Source organism: Parambassis ranga, chromosome 2 (genome assembly GCF_900634625.1).
Source record: "Parambassis ranga chromosome 2, fParRan2.1, whole genome shotgun sequence".
NCBI lineage: Eukaryota > Metazoa > Chordata > Actinopteri > Ambassidae > Parambassis > Parambassis ranga.
Genome location: NC_041023.1, coordinates 45,854,169 through 45,869,168, shown reverse-complemented (window position 1 = coordinate 45,869,168; position 15,000 = coordinate 45,854,169). Strand labels below are relative to the sequence as shown.

At 53.0% G+C, this 15,000-nt stretch overlaps 3 protein-coding genes across 10 annotated transcripts in view; all 3 read right to left on the bottom strand.

Annotated features, from left to right (window-relative positions):
• anp32e (acidic (leucine-rich) nuclear phosphoprotein 32 family, member E) overlaps positions 1-3,078 on the bottom strand; it is a 5,165-nt gene extending 2,087 nt beyond the window's left edge. The window contains exons 1-5 of one of the 2 annotated variants that reach the window (XM_028427761.1): positions 2,889-3,078; positions 1,034-1,183; positions 634-756; positions 394-556; positions 192-319 (exon numbers count right to left, since the gene is read on the bottom strand). In XM_028427761.1, coding sequence (XP_028283562.1) covers positions 192-319; positions 394-556; positions 634-756; positions 1,034-1,183; positions 2,889-2,942 — 618 coding nt within the window. In that variant the 5' untranslated portion in view covers positions 2,943-3,078. The remainder of the gene's footprint in view (positions 1-191; positions 320-393; positions 557-633; positions 757-1,033; positions 1,184-2,888) is intronic. The other variant, XM_028427769.1, reaches the window with a different exon arrangement.
• Positions 3,079-3,390: 312 nt separating this feature from the next.
• On the bottom strand, positions 3,391-9,026 carry gabpb2a (GA binding protein transcription factor subunit beta 2a). Of its 6 annotated transcripts, none has more exons than XR_003671947.1 (9): positions 8,100-8,380; positions 6,836-6,943; positions 6,519-6,686; positions 6,250-6,444; positions 6,003-6,171; positions 5,746-5,922; positions 5,552-5,667; positions 4,177-5,448; positions 3,391-4,128 (listed from the first exon to the last, which is right to left on the bottom strand). XR_003671947.1 is itself a non-coding variant. In XM_028426491.1 (8 exons), exons 2-8 carry the CDS (start codon positions 6,941-6,943, stop codon positions 5,098-5,100), a joined length of 1,284 nt encoding a protein of 427 aa, XP_028282292.1. In that variant the 5' UTR covers positions 8,710-9,026; the 3' UTR covers positions 3,391-5,097. The 6 variants fall into 6 exon arrangements, 4 of the variants coding, with proteins under 4 accessions (XP_028282292.1, XP_028282268.1, XP_028282301.1 ...); XR_003671946.1 differs by having other exon boundaries at positions 3,391-4,320; positions 4,369-5,448; XM_028426491.1 differs by lacking the exon at positions 8,100-8,380 and adding an exon at positions 8,710-9,026 and having other exon boundaries at positions 3,391-5,448.
• A 183-nt stretch (positions 9,027-9,209) lies between these two features.
• On the bottom strand, positions 9,210-11,207 carry mllt11 (MLLT11 transcription factor 7 cofactor). 2 transcript variants are annotated; one of them, XM_028428259.1, is made up of 3 exons: positions 11,049-11,207; positions 9,861-10,021; positions 9,210-9,777 (listed from the first exon to the last, which is right to left on the bottom strand). In XM_028428259.1, exons 2-3 carry the CDS (start codon positions 10,014-10,016, stop codon positions 9,682-9,684), a joined length of 252 nt encoding a protein of 83 aa, XP_028284060.1. In that variant the 5' UTR covers positions 10,017-10,021; positions 11,049-11,207; the 3' UTR covers positions 9,210-9,681. The 2 variants fall into 2 exon arrangements, with proteins under 2 accessions (XP_028284060.1, XP_028284054.1); XM_028428253.1 differs by lacking the exon at positions 11,049-11,207 and having other exon boundaries at positions 9,210-9,860; positions 9,917-10,017.
• Between the last annotated feature and the right edge of the window lie 3,793 nt (positions 11,208-15,000).

Here is a 15,000-nt window from a genome sequence, read left to right as displayed (position 1 = left end):
CTCAGACCAGCCTGGATCTGATCAGTGGGACAGAGATGTGTGTCCCTGCAGCAGCACTGGCTGACTGCAGGTGCACTGTGGGAGCCTGGGTCTGGACCTGCCCTCTGCTTGGCACAGGTGCATCATGGGAAGCAGGTCTGTGTCTGAGCCAGCTGTGGTTCTACCTGCAGGCTGAAGCCTGAGTTGCCCACCTGATTTCCGCGATTGACCTGAAAGCTCAGCCCCACCTCTCCTCCCTCTGACCCGTCCTCATCCTCCTCTTCATCATCTTCTTCATCATAGTCACCTGTCGGGCCCGCCCCGTCTTCACCGTCCTCGTCTGTGAACACAGAGAGGAAGCGCATTCAGAGAGGAGGACACATCGTGCCCACTAACCCACGGTCGGCGGCGCACCTTCGTCGTCCGCCTCAGAGTCGGGGGCCTCGTTGTCCTCCTGGTCGAAGCCGTCCAGGTACGTGAGCTGAGGCAGCAGCTCGAAGACGCTCTCCCTGTAGTCCTCCAGAGACGTGATCTCACAGTTAAACAGGTCCAGGCTCTGCAGGCTCTTCAGGTTTTGCTGCAGCAGGGAAAGACGTGTGTTAGCATGTTAGCATGTTAGCAGCCAGCAGTGAGACAGAGAGAGTGAGGTCTGACCAGCGCCTCCAGGCTGCTCAGCTCCTTGATCTTGTTCCCACTCAGGTTAAGGTACGTCAGGTTGGGACATTTCCCCGACAGAGTGTCCAGAGACCCCGACAGGTTGTTATCACTCAGCTCCAACTGAGGAAAACACACAGAGAGCCGTCAGAACAGACAGGACACACAGCAGGGTGGCTGACTCTGAGCTGACAACTAGTGGACAAACAGGTGTCCTGCAGAAGCTCCACCTGAACACACCTGCTGCTCTGCTGTCAGAATAATCAATAACTTCACTTCCTACTGATCTGTATCTCTGGGTAACCATCACATTGATTCAGACTTTTTTTTCTCTGAGGTTCACTGTGGGCGGAGCCTGAAGCTCCGCCTCCTCCTGCAGCTCTGAGGTGAGGTGGCGTACCTTGCGTAGCTTGGGCAGTGAGGGCAGCTTGGCGAGCGAGCTTAGACCCACATTGACCATGCTGAGGAACTCCAGCTCCGTGAACTGGTCCGTCAGACCCTCGACCTCTCCGTCCGCAGAGCGACTGTTGTCCACCACCAGCTCCACGATCTGAGGGGCAGAGAAAGGCATGATGGGAGTTATGTTCCCGAGTGCTGACTTAATCGCTAACATGCTAATCACTCTAAAAGCTAGCACGGCGAGCAGAGCGCCCCCTGCAGCCAGTTTAGATACGATCAACAGCAAATGTCTGAGTTTATTTTGTACCCATGTTGTCATTAGCATCATTAGCATCATTAGCATTCTACTTTTGGCACAGAATGAGACATTTCCACAGCTAGCTAGCAGCTAATTTAACCCCACAAACACATGTTAGCCAGGGTGTGAGTTAGCGGTCAGGGTGTTAGCGCTGCTAGCTTCATTTCCTGCTGCTTCCAAAGTGACCAATCAGCGTGGGACTAGGGGGTGGGTGGGCTCCGCCCCCTCATTAGCATAGACACCAACAGATGAATAATGAAGGCGGCTGGAGGCGCGTGCGGTGCTTTTATTTCCCAGAGTTCCCTGCTGTTGTTCACTTTATGTAACAGACGTCAGCGCGTCCAGGCCGAGCCGCTGCAGGTGGAGGAGCTCCGGCTCCATCCACCATCTGCCGGTCCCCGATCCATAAAACATGACGTTCATCCGAGAGAGTGTGTTATTCAACCGGCTCTTATATAACACACACACACACAGACACACACAGACACACACACGGCGCGGGGCTGCTGTGTAGAACCGGACGCAGCCTTAAAAACACCAATAAACGGTAACTCCGTCAGTGCTCGTGCGGTTTAACACGGTACCGGTAAACAAACAGTCTGACCGGAACCAGCGGCAGTAATCCAACTCTAATCTGCGCTACGTTAAAGCCCCGGGGGGAGTAACGCCATCTTGTTTCGTTACCGCGTTTTTGATCAAACACCGACCCGGTAATCTGCCCCAGTAACGGACGCGGTGTCACGAGCCGTGTTCGCCCGTCTGCGACCCGAACGGTCCGGCATTCTGGGCCGTTCTGGGCGCAGCTCCCCAAACACACGCGGCTAAGCCGCTTTCTGTAACGGTAAGTCGGTAACGCGTTACTGCCCGAGTGTGCGTGACCGACCTCGCTGCGCCACCGAGCACCGAACCCGCAACAAAAAAAAGCCCCGAAAACTCCGTCACCGTGAATGTGACGTGCCCGCGGCGCGGGGACATGTCCGGTACGAGACGGTTCCGTCGTAGTTCGACACTTAAAATGTCCGCTGGCAGAGGACGACCGGGCGACCGGTCAGCGCGCAGCGATTCTCCCGGACCGTGACCCGAAACCAGCCCGGTACACGGTGACGAACACCTGGTCTGATGCGGAGCCGAGTCCCGGTCTGACAGAAACCAACCTTCCGGTCTGGACCGGACTTTTAACAGCCCTTCTGTCGGCTCGTTCCGGTTTAGCAGCTCGTCCTCTGTCCATTACTAGTTCAGACTTGGTTCTCGTTGGTCCGTGAACGGGCTTCGGGTACCGGTCCGCGCGTGCTGCCGGTCCCGGCGGGATTTACGCAGGAGCCCTTTAATCTGAGCCCGCTGGGAGCGCGGGACGGGGCGGGCGGACAGACCGAACCGCGGGATGCATCGCCTCCAGCCCGGCCCGCGGCTGAAGTCAGTCGGTGCTGAACGGACTGATCGCACGGATCGATGATTGAATCCGAGCAGCGGGACCCGGAGCTGCGGTGAGCGGGGCAGCCAGCCGGGTTCCGGACAATTCCCAGGCAACAGTTAGCGCGCTACTTCGAAAGTGTCTGACCTCCGCCGGACTCCGGTTCCGCAGCTCTAAGGTGATCCTCTTCTTCATGTCCATGTTGACGTCTCCGCTGTGCTGGTTCGGTGAACTGTCGGTAAGAGTCCCGGGGATCCGCGCCGAGCCTGCCCTCCTCCGTTGGCCGCAGTTTGCCTACTGATCCTCCATGATACCTCCCGTCCGGCCTCCTCCGCCGAGGCCCCGCCTCTCGTCGAACGGGGTTGGCCGCGCGGGTCCCCGCCGCCGCTGATTGGACGGAGGGTACGTCAATCATGGCGGATTGCGCGTTAATCCACGAGCGGGGCGGTTCCAGCACACCCCCCCCCCCAAAGCTCGCGGCAACCCCGCAAAGCCTCCTGGGAGCTCCAGTCCTGCTCAGTAATCCGCTCCGAACACACCGAGCAACTGTGCTGCGTTCACGGTCCGTCACGAACCGTAAACAACTCATCACTCCATGCTTCGAGGCGGCCGTGAACGCCTCACAGACACAAATTAAAAGCACACAAAGTTCTTATTCAAAAAAACAAGTGTTTATGTTTTAGATTACCAATGCAGCCATCATCATCATCATCATCATCATCATCACCGTGAAGCGTTCAGGTACAGTTAAAAAAATACAAATTTATATGTACATAGAAAAATGTTGGCTTTGCTGAGCGTATAAAAATAATTATCGTAACAGAAAGGAAGCAGAATCACTGATCAGAGGAGGGGGCCTGACAGAAGCCTTTCAGAGGAGCGCACCTGGGCGCCAGGCGGCCCCACTCATCCAGGAGACGGTCTATAATAATAATAATAATAATAATATCCGGAGCTGTGAGGGAGGGAGAATACTTCAACAATGATGAACACGATGAACTCAAAGCTACCAGGAAACAAAACATGAGACAAACTCAGTCACAAGGAGTAATTAAAATAATACGTTCACCTGTTACCGACACGTATAGAACATATCGTGAGACAAAGCTCACAAATCCAGGAGGACATGAACCTATGAAGAATTTAAAAATATGATCCACAGATGAAAAAGATGTTTATGATCCATCAAGTCCTCATAACTTTAACCTCCAAACTGTTGCTGTTGTTGTTGTTGTTGTTTGTTCTGGGTGCACCGCCCCCCCACCCACACAGCTGGAAGTTCATACAGGCTGTCAGAATTCCAACTGTCCTTAAAAGCACCAGCGGGACAGATTCAGCTGCATCACAAATTTGACCGAAATCTAAAAACTGCAGATGTTCTGGAAACCTGACAGAGCCAGGCCGAGACCAGGAGGAGGGTCAAGACCCAGTACACCTGACAGAGCCAGGCCGAGACCAGGAGGAGGGTCAAGACCCAGTACACCTGACAGAGCCAGGCCGAGACCAGGAGGAGGGTCAAGACCCAGCACACCTGACAGAGCCAGGCCGAGACCAGGAGGAGGGTCAAGACCCAGCACACCTGACAGAGCCAGGCCGAGACCAGGAGGAGGGTCAAGACCCAGCACACCTGACAGAGCCAGGCCGAGACCAGGAGGAGGGTCGGACCCAGTTCATGGAACAGCTAACAGATCTGATGATTAAAAGTATGAACAGAGAATCTTTGGACCGTTCATCACTGCAGACTTAAAGACTTAAATGATCAGTTTTCTAGAGTGGGAATAAAATGGAAACAATCATTAAAGGTTACATGACGTCGTTTTAGAAGACATAATGTTCAGAGGGATGTCCGTCCACTTTACAGGAGGCGGTCACAGGGGGTCACGTGACCCCCGTTCATCAACATGCGGTGTTAGGAAGGCCTCAGCTGACTCCTCCAACCAGGAAGTGAAGAAGGTTCTGGACACATCAGGGTATAAATGTGATGCACAATGACGTCCAGCGCAGGAAACAGGAAAGAGGACAAACTACGTCTATGCTCCTGCTGCGTGTACTCTAACTCAGTCAGTCCATCAGGAGGCAGAACCGGGAGCAGACATGGTCCTGCCTCCTCCGAGCTCCACAGCAGTCTCTTTGTTTCCCATGTGAGGAGGCGTCCAGTATAGAAACCACCGAAGCTCTTCGTCTTGTGTCAGATCATTCAGAAGCTAAACCCCATGTTCGTCCATCAGCCGCCATGTTGACTCTCCTCTTTGTGGGGGTTCAGAATGGCACTCACCTCCATCAGCAGAGGAGCTGATGGAGGGAGTCAAACCCAGCACCTCCCGTCTGCGTCTCCCTCTCCTCGCCTCCCTCGCTGTTAGGAGCTGACCTCTGTGGCCTCTCCGCCTGTCTGCACGAGTGTCACCTGACCCTCCTCGCCCTCCATAATGATGCCTCCCTCCTGCAGCACCACCATCTCTCCCTCCTCCTCCACCACGCTGCTGGCCCCCTCCTCCTCGTCCTCCTCCCCTCCCACCACCTCCTCAGGGCTGGCAGCGTTGGCGCCAGCGGCTGCTCCGACGGTGGTGTTGCTGCTCTTGGCCTGACTTTGTGCCATGGCCTCCAGTTTCATGCGGTACTCCTCGGCCTCCTGCTCCTTGCGCAGCAGCTGCTGTCGGTACTCCTGCGCCTTCCTGTTGGCCTCCTGCAGCTGCCTCTGCAGCAGCTCCTGCAGGAGGAGGAGGAGGAGAAGATGAAGGTTTATTTATCCATTTGCAGACTTCAGTGCTTGTGTTTGTGACCATCATAAATCAGGAACGCGCTCCACTCACCGTCTCCCCTGTGTCGTGGTTGTTGGTCACCTCCAGTTTCCTCTTTCTAGAGGGAGGAGGCTGAGGCTCCTCCGTCACCACCTCCTCTGTCACTGTATTGGCCGGCACCGCCAGCACTGAAACCAGACCGACAGACAGTTAGCATACAAACACAGCCAGCACCGGCGGCTTGATGAGGGACGGCGGGGTCATACTCTGCTGTCCGTGCTGCATGGTCACAAAGAACGGCTGCGCCATCCCTCCCGTGGTCTGCAGGTTACCATGCTGGTCTGTGACGATGGTGATGACTCTCTGACCCCCCTCATTGACCACAGCTGCGTGCTGGATGTTGGAGTCCAGAGCACTGGCAGCCATCGCCTCTTCAGAGTCTCCTGAAGAACAAAGACACATCTCAGTGGTCTCATGGCCTCAGCATGCCTGACCTCCTCACCTGAGGAGTGTGTGTTCTCACCTGCGTTGGCCTTGTTGAGCAGCTCCGCCAGGTTGACCACGCCCCCCTGTATGGCTGGTATTCCCTGGATGATGAACTGCGGCTGGTTGGTGGTGCTGCTCGTCTCCACGTTCATGCTCACCTGGTTCATGTTGACCTGGTTCATGTTGACCTGGTTCTGCATGCCCTCCTGCATGCCACACACACACAGTTCAGTCTACATAACTTCAGATTTTCAGACTGACGCTCGCGGATGTTCTGGTCTTACCTGCAGGAGCAGCATCAGCTCGGTGTTCTGAATGTCCACGGCGATGTCAAACGGCGTCTTGTCGAACTTGCTGAGTGCGTGCACATCTGCGCCGTGTTTGATGAGCGTCTCAGCCACGCCGTGGTGCCCGTGCTGCGCCGCCCAGTGCAGAGCGGTCATCTTCAGCATGTCTTTGGCGTTGATGTCGGCTCCATTCTGAAAGCAGGTTTCCATACAGTTAGAGCTGCAGAGCGAAGGTCGCTGAATCAGAGTAAACGCCGCTCTCCTACCCGGACCAGCAGCTCCACGATGACCGTGTGCCCCTCTGCGGCGGCCATGTGCAGCGGTGTCCGGTCCACTTTGGTGCGAGCGTCCCTGCTGACACCAGCTCTCAGCAGGACGTCAGCGGTGGAGTAATGGCCGTGTTGAGCTGCCAGGTGAAGGGGGGAGGTTCCCAGCTGCAGGACACACCAAGCAGACGTGACATCACAGACTGAGGACAATGTGACTTTCATGAACTTTCTCCAAGTAACTACTGATGTGATCTCGCTCCTGTCGTTCTGTGAGGCGTCTCTTGCTCTTGTGTGTGATGTGTTGAGCGCCTTACCCAGTCCGTGGTGAACGGAGCCCCGTTGGCCATCAGGTTTCGGACCTCATCGTCCTGACCTTTCCGTGCTGCCTCCAGCAGCCGCTTCCCCAGGTCCACCAGTGACATCTGACACAGAGAGGGAGCAACACAGCCAGGCGATCAGGTCTAAGTGTGGAGGACCACTACATCCTCCTGCAGCTTCACACGCTTCATGAGCTATCACTGATCAGAACATAACAGCACCTCGTGCTGACAACTGTGCATGTAAATTAAACATTTAAGTCTCAAATGACAATAAAATCCTTTATTCAGAGTGAGTCAATGAACCGAGTGTGATGAGAGCGATGTCTGACATCCTACAGACATGTGCAATAATAATAATAATAAACTGTGATGACACTTAGGTTAGTATCTTTGTGAGGACCTGACACAGACCGTTAGCCTCCCTCCTCACTAGCCTCACCAACAGTGTGCCTGTTGTCTAAGGCTAACAGCTAAGTGTCCATTATCGGACATGACCCCGCCTCTCCATCTGATCGTTCCTTCAGAATAATAACACGCGTGTACAGATTTCACTTTGTTTTTCCCACAGACCCACGGACACTGTTCAGCTTCAACAGCTGCACCGAGCGCCAGAGATCACAACCGATGTCCGATAATACATTCAGGGCTGAGAGTAGTACGCTAACAACATGGATGACTCCAACAACATGAAGTACATTAATAAAAACACTTACAAACTGGGGCTAGCGGGGATTTGTATTTGTTTTCTATTTGGAAAAGTGGCCGAAGCTGTGTCCGCTAATGGAACTCGTTTCGTTACGACGCTCTGCTGGTTGCGAAACAGCTGCGAGGGACGAGGATTTTCTCTCCGCGGCCGAGGAGCCATTTTACGCGCCTTCACGGACAGAAAGAGTCCGCCATGTGCCACGTACCCCGCGTCCCCCGCACCGAGCCGCTATCTGCTCAGTCCGCCATCTAAAGCCCCGACCTCCGCCACCGACGCATTTACAGTAGCACCGACAGGAAACCGTTTGATATTAAGTTGTTGGTTTTCCGGGGGAAGTCACACAGAAATTTCCTATTTTACACACGGAGAAAAAACTACTTCCACATCCGGTTAAGTAGCGTTCTTCGAGCGCGCAGCGTCAACCCGCTCACTGCAGCTCGACCCGCCGAAGCTTCCACCAGCGCGTGTGCGTGCGGGTCTTTGGACGCGTGGATGTGGCTGAAATGTGCGTTTTTGTGCCTGGAACGGGGACAAGGCGGAGCGGCTACTCACCGTGTCCAGGTTTGTTGGGTCCAGCCGGGCTGCTCCTCTCTGCTAATGTTAGCACGCTAGCCGGCTGAACGGAACCGACCCCTCCGTGAGTGTGTGTGTGGAGGATTTCTGCGCTTTAGTCGCTTCGAGTGGCGCAGAACCAGAACCAGAACCAATAACGGGCAGAGCGTATTTCAAAATGCGCAGAACGTGAACATTAGACTCCAGCGCAGCCTGTCGGGATCCTGCGGACTTGTTTACGGCGGAAAGTTAGCAGGAGGCGGCCGCTACCCGCCCGGATGTTGTGGGTGAAGCCTTCAAAGTAAAAGCTTCATATTCGTCACCGGACTAAACGTAAACGGCTTTACAGTCAGGATGGTTATAATTATTACTCTAGATCCAGTCTGCATTTTTTTATAGGTTGTAGTTTATTAATAATAAAATCAAAAAGAAGAACATCCATTAGTGATGTGTATATAACATGTTTGTACTGTTGTGTGAGCCTGGACTATTTTATTCTGAAGGGCCCGACAGGAAATGCGCCTCCCCCCTGTTCGCTCTGGTGTTTACCAGCTAGCTGTTAGCCCTTAGCCTGCGCGCATGCACACAGTTAGCCACTTAAAACTTTTACCTTCTTTTCCTGGATCCTCTCGCGACACTGCGTCACTGCGGAGTCTTTTAAAAACACTTGTTTTTTAGTGTTTTATCTGTAACAAATATGGCGGCTCCGCGACACCGGAGGTGGAAGCCAGAGCGCGTTAACCTCCCCGAGGGGCGGGCTCAGTGGGAGCGGACCGGAGGTCAGCGCGAGCCGCACGAGACGGACGCTGACGTCAGATCAGCTGATCAGAGACCAGTTTTCAAAATCTAAGCTCTGAACAGAACCCCGAATCTGTAAAAAACAGACCCCAGACTGTCCACAGAACACACGTGACCAGCCTGGAAACAGGCCGGAAACTCTATGGGTGGGGTACGGTGGCCGAGAGGGCTCAAAACAAAGCACACAATGATGTAAATCCTGTAATAAAAACACGTGACTTTTGTTTGAATGTAAATAAAGAGCCTCCATGTTTCCTCGTGTGTTTTTTTGTCTTTCCTTCTTTGTGATGCGATGAAGAGATCGTACTCTAATTCTGATCAAACTTTTTCTTTTATTGGTGTTGGCGGGGGTGTTTCAGGTCTCGCTCAGTAACACAGCAGCAGAAAATAAATAAATAAATAAACAATGGACAATGCAAACAAAGCAGATCTGATTAAAGGCACACGAAAATAATTCACAACAACAACAAAGGAGCTCCTCACATGAGCGAGCAGCAGTCTGAGACATGTGACATTCAGTGACGACGTCTTCCAATTTAAAAATCAATACTGATCACACGGTTTGATCGGAAGCATGCAGTAAAATTCACACCTGGAACCATCTGACCAGGTTCTGGAACATCCTCATGAAACGGTCTGGAGTTAGGTCTAAAAGCAGCAACATGTTCTTTAATGTGGACGCGCTGATCAATAAAGGCGATCGGGTTGATCTGTGTGTGTGTGTGGAAGGGGGGGGGGGGGGTCAGAGGTCAGGTGACACTGGAGAAGTCTGGTTCTGGTGGCCTCATAGCAGCAGGTTGAGGTCCTCCAGCAGAGCGTCCACGTCAGCGATGGGAGCTCTCCAGTAGTTAAAGGATGAAAACTCAGGCAGCTCCCCCTGCTGGAGGGAAGCAGCAAACATGAACACCCGCCTCCTGACTTCCTGTCTCCCTAAAGTTTCTGTTCTGGTGTTGAATGTCTTACCTCAACATCGCGGTTCCACCTCTTGTCTCTTCCTTGGCTGCTTTTGGCCAGCTGACCGTCAATCAAACCCAGGTCTTCCAGTTCGGACAGGTCCAGTGCCGGGATGGGCTGCCTCCAGAAGAGGAAGGAGTCGTACTGGCTGTTTGATTTCTCCATCGGGTCTGGAAGGGAAACACACACAGCTTGAAATGTTACCTTTAAAAGTTCTGTGTCTGGTTCTGGTTCTGTCTCTGAGGGCCTGGTTCTGTCTGTGAAGCTCTGGTTCTGTCTCTGAGGGTCTGGTTCTGTCTTGAAGATCTGGTTCTGTCTTTGAGGGTCTGGTTCTCTCTCTGAGGGTCTTGTTCTGTCTGTGAGGGTCTGGTTCTGTCTGTGATGGTCTGGTTCTGTCTCCGAGGGTCTGGTTCTGTCTGTGAAGCTCTGGTTCTGTCTCCGAGGGTCTGGTTGGCCTGGTTCTGTCTCTGAGGGTGTGGTTCTGTCTGTGAAGCTCTGGTTCTGTCTGCAAGGGTCTGGTTCTGTCTTGAAGGACCTGGTTGGCCTGGTTCTGTCTCTGAGGGCCTGGTTCTGTCTGTGGTGGTCTGGTTCTGTCTCTGAGGGCCTGGTTCTGTCTCTGAGGGTCTGGTTCTGTCTCTGAGGGCCTGGTTCTGTCTGTGGTGGTCTGGTTCTGTCTTGCAGGGCCTGGTTCTGGTCCAGCATCAGTTATTTACGCGGATGATGAGGAGTATTCTGGGAGCCTGAAACAGAATCGGGGTCACGGCGCCTCGGCGGACTGAAATAAACCTGCTGCCGAACTCAGATTTCTGTGGGTCGTATTTTGGGCCGCGTGTCTGTGAGCTGCGTGCTGGGAGCTGATCGATCCGTGTCACTTAACATCCGGCTGGTCGCATCGATTATTGGTGAGAGGATCATAGATCAGCTGCTGTGAGGCGTTGGCCGGCCGCGGCTCCGCGGAGCGGCCCGGCGGGTCCACGGAGCGGCCCGGGCGGGTCCACGGAGCGGCCCGGGCGGGTCCACGGAGGAACAGGACGCGTTTAAACACGAACACACTCAGATTTATATAAATTTGACTGTTCACAGAAACGATCCTTTCATCGACACAATCCAATCAACCACTGGAGCCGCGTCACGTCTGTTTACCTCGTTGTGTTTGTTTACCTCGTTGTGTTTGTTTACCTCGTTGTGTTTGTTTACCTCTTGTTTCCGGTGTGGCAGTAGAAGCCTCTGCGGTGGTTCGGCGGTTCTTCTTTGTTCTGCTGCTTTCTGCTGCCGGCGGATCAGATGCTGCTGCTGCAGGTGAACGAGCTCTGCGGCTGCGTCAAACTCCCCTGAACACACAGCATCACTTCCGGTCCCCGACTTCACAATAAAAGCCGAGAGCTCGCCAGCATTCAAATGTCACCTGTTTTATTTTTAATTAATTCAATCAAAAACATAAAAGTATCGATCTGTTTGTTGGCGCCGCTTTTATAAATGTTGTCCAAAGATCCGCAGTCCTTCTCATCCATTCTTAAAAACAATTATGAAACATTATTAACGTAACTTCCGGTTTGTACGGCTCACAGCGTTAACCTCTGCTGGCTGTGCCCTGAACGCATCATTACGATCAGGACTCAACTGTCTGTTTATATTTTGCTGATAAAGACTCAAAAACAAATGTTTGCTCAATGCTGCAGTGCGTGTTTTCAGCAGGTGGGGGCGCTGTGAGGATTTTAATCTGTCAAATAAATATAATAAAAGAGCCGATGAACAGAGGCTGAGAGAACATCACTTGTTTTATTCCATCAATGTAGGAAAATAGATTCACATGAATGTTCTGTCCTCCATCACTCCTGTTTCTCTTCACAACAAACAAAAACAAACAAATAGGGCAAAGTAAAGGTGCGTTCACTGACCACCGCCGAAGGTTCGTGTTCTTCACAACCTTCCGTCAGGCGTTTTTAGGAGTAAAGTGCAAAGAAAGAAAACAACACAAAGCCAGCAGGTAAACAAAAACAAAGAGCCACAGAAAACCATGCAGGACGCCGGCAGCACCTTCCACAAAGAAACGTCACAGCAGAAGAAGAAAGTCCGCACGACCACAGGCTGTACAACCGAGACAAAGACACGCCGAGCAGAACCAAGGACGGAAACAGAGAAAACAGGACTCCACGCTGCCACACTCAGGACTCCGTTACCCAGAGTCCCAGAGCCTGACAGGCAGCACTCAGGGCAGAGCAACCCCCTGCTAACAGCAAACACCTTCACGTAAACTGCAGGGTCGACCGGGGTCAGCTGACTCCTCATCATCTCATCAGCTTCGTCACTTCACCTTCAGACGTCAGCGTGTTTCTGCTTTACTGCTGTTTAATTCGTCCCGCTAACTTTGACCGTCCTCTGACGTCACCATCGCTCAGAGTCCACGCCGGCTGAACGAAGCTGAAGGTGAAGGAACCACGCCTGAGGCCGCCGCCTGGGGCCGCCGCCGCCTGAGGCCGCCGCCGCCTGAGGCCGCCACCGCCTGAGGCCGCCGCCGCGTGAATTATTAAAAAGACTTTTGCAAATTGTACAACAAATTCAGATAAAAATGTTGTAGGCGGCACCTTAATCAAACAGGAAGTGACATCAGAGACCGCCGCGTCTGGTCCCTCAGCGTCGACACACCGCTACCCGAATCCCGATCCTATCTTTGATTATCTGACCCGTTTCTGTTTGAGCCACACGGCTCCACAGTGAAAGAATCCCACAACAAACCTGAGCCTGACCAGACCAGACTGAACTAGACCACAACCAGGGCTTCACTGCATTCTGAACTGCTTCCTAGAACCCCTTCAAGTGCAGACTTGTAAACCAGATCCAAACAGAACTGTTAGATCTCTGTGCTGGTTTCCAGTTTGGTCCGATTTGGTCCAGCTGCTGCATCACCTCAGCTCTCTGAACCTTCGACATCAACTGTAGATTCAGGAGAGCAACATTTCACACCGAGCCCTCACCTGAGACCAGCAGGCCGACGAATCTCAGATCTGGACCAACCGGTCCAAAGGAGGGATCAACCAATACCAAACCCAACAAATGAAAAGTGCTGGTCCTGCGTCAAAGCGACCAAAACTGACCTTCTAATCCAGGCCCTGATCCAACAAGTCCAACATGCCGTTACCCCCTTTTACAGGTCTGACAAACACACGACAACAACTCAGGGCTCAGCGAGGACGCAGGACAAGTCCACCAAGCCTGGACAAGTCATGTGACCGTCTCTGCTGTGGTCTTCAGACGTGGCTCAGTGTGTGAAATGTTGCATCAACCCCAGAGCGTGGTCCTCCATCACACTGCTCAGCTCTCAACAGTTTTATTCTGGACTGAAAATAAAGCGGAGCCGCTTCAGTCGGCCTCCAGCCAAGTGCAAGCAGAAAGCAGAGTTACTCATATCATCTCAATGCATATAACAGTAAGTTCATAACACACACAGACGTCCTCTCCTCTAGTCTTTGTAACAGTGCAACACTGGCTCCAGCTCAGCCTGGACTCAGAGTCCGCCTCCTTCCTCCTCTCACAGTCCTGAAACCGTTTAACAGTCAGAATTCACCAGCATCCCTTTCACGGACCTGAAGCGCTCCTCGTGGCGATGGAGGGAAACCAGGACACACACAGACACACACACTCATTCACACCTCAGGGCTTCTATACAGGATGGAGCTCTGCGGTTTGTAGCACCAACGATGAAGAAAAGACGCCCCGCCCACAGCGAAGGCCTGAAAGGCAGAGGCGAGGAACAGCAATGTGACATTCCACGGCGGCGGGAGGACACCACCGAAGAAGAAGAAGAAGAAGAAGGAGGTCTGCTCTGCTGCCTCCTACCTACAACCTGCTCCTGTCACATCATGATTATTTTTGTGTTCGGGTAATAAAATGTCTCCATCAGACGTGTCAGACAGTGTCAGGCGGTTTTGTGTTACGTCAGACGAACACACTCTGTGTGTGAGAGCCATTAAAAGCTTGAGTTCTTATTTTGGATTTAGAGTCATCCCTCCAGTCCCTGTGCAGGGGGGCTGAGGATCGCTGTGGTCCGAGCAGAGCTTGGTGTCACATTGCTGCTCCAGACGGAGCTGCAGCGGCGCCCGCGAGGAGGCGGTGAGGTTAGTGCAAACATGCGCCGAGAGCCGAGCGGCGAACATGTCAGAGCTACTAGTTCTACACATATATCCCTCATCAATAAATTACTTTACTGCATTTGAACACCTCAGTGCTACGTGGCAGGAAACGTTGTGCTTTGCTCTTTGTGCCTGAGCTGAAGCAGCTTCTCCAGCAGGAGCTCCATCAGTGGATCAAGGTCTGACAGGCTGCTGTCACCCAGGCTGGAGTCAGAGCTTCTGTGTGTGTCACATGATCAGTCCGTGTGTTCCCCTCATGTCTGCAGTCAGAGAGCAGCGTGTGTGTGTGTGTCTGCAGTCAGTGTGTGTGTCTGCAGTCAGTGTGTGTGTGTGTGTGTCTGCAGTCAGTGTGTGTGTGTGTGTGTCTGCAGTCAGTGTGTGTGTGTGTGTGTGTCTGCAGTCAGTGTGTGTGTGTGTGTGTCTGCAGTCAGTGTGTGTGTGTGTCTGCAGTCAGTGTGTGTGTGTCTGCAGTCAGAGAGCAGAGTGTGTGTGTGTGTCTGCAGTCAGTGTGTGTGTGTGTCTGCAGTCAGAGAGCAGTGTGTGTGTGTGTCTGCAGTCAGTGTGTGTGTGTGTCTGCAGTCAGAGAGCAGAGTGTGTGTGTGTGTCTGCAGTCAGTGTGTGTGTGTGTCTGCAGTCAGAGAGCAGAGTGTGTGTGTGTCTGCAGTCAGTGTGTGTGTGTGTGTGTGTGTCTGCAGTCAGAGTGTGTGTGTGTGTGTGTCTGCAGTCAGTGTGTGTGTGTCTGCAGTCAGAGAGCAGCGTGTGTGTGTGTGTCTGCAGTCAGTGTGTGTGTGTGTGTGTGTGTCTGCAGTCAGTGTGTGTGTGTCTGCAGTCAGAGAGCAGCGTGTGTGTGTGTGTCTGCAGTCAGTGTGTGTGTGTGTGTGTGTGTCTGCAGTCAGAGTGTGTGTGTGTCTGCGGTCAGAGTGTGTGTGTCTGCGGTCAGTGTGTGTGTGTGTGTGTGTGTCTTGAGTTACTTGGGGGTCTGGAGGGTTAACTGATCTTGAGCTCAGGTCTGGACCAGT

What these genes read in the sequence shown, in the direction of transcription:
- mllt11 (XM_028428253.1), bottom strand. Translation starts at nt 10,016, where the DNA reads ATGGAGAAATCAAACAGCCAGTACGACTCCTTCCTCTTCTGGAGGCAG. An exon ending in AGACCTGGGTTTGATTGACG is followed by an intron (nt 9,861 to 9,916) that starts GTCAGCTGGCCA and finishes CGCGATGTTGAG; the next exon opens with GTAAGACATTCAACACCAGA.
- gabpb2a (XM_028426491.1), bottom strand. Translation starts at nt 6,943, where the DNA reads ATGTCACTGGTGGACCTGGGGAAGCGGCTGCTGGAGGCAGCACGGAAA. An exon ending in TCGTGGAGCTGCTGGTCCGG is followed by an intron (nt 6,445 to 6,518) that starts GTAGGAGAGCGG and finishes ACCTGCTTTCAG; the next exon opens with AATGGAGCCGACATCAACGC. An exon ending in ACCACGACACAGGGGAGACG is followed by an intron (nt 5,449 to 5,551) that starts GTGAGTGGAGCG and finishes CTCCTCCTGCAG; the next exon opens with GAGCTGCTGCAGAGGCAGCT.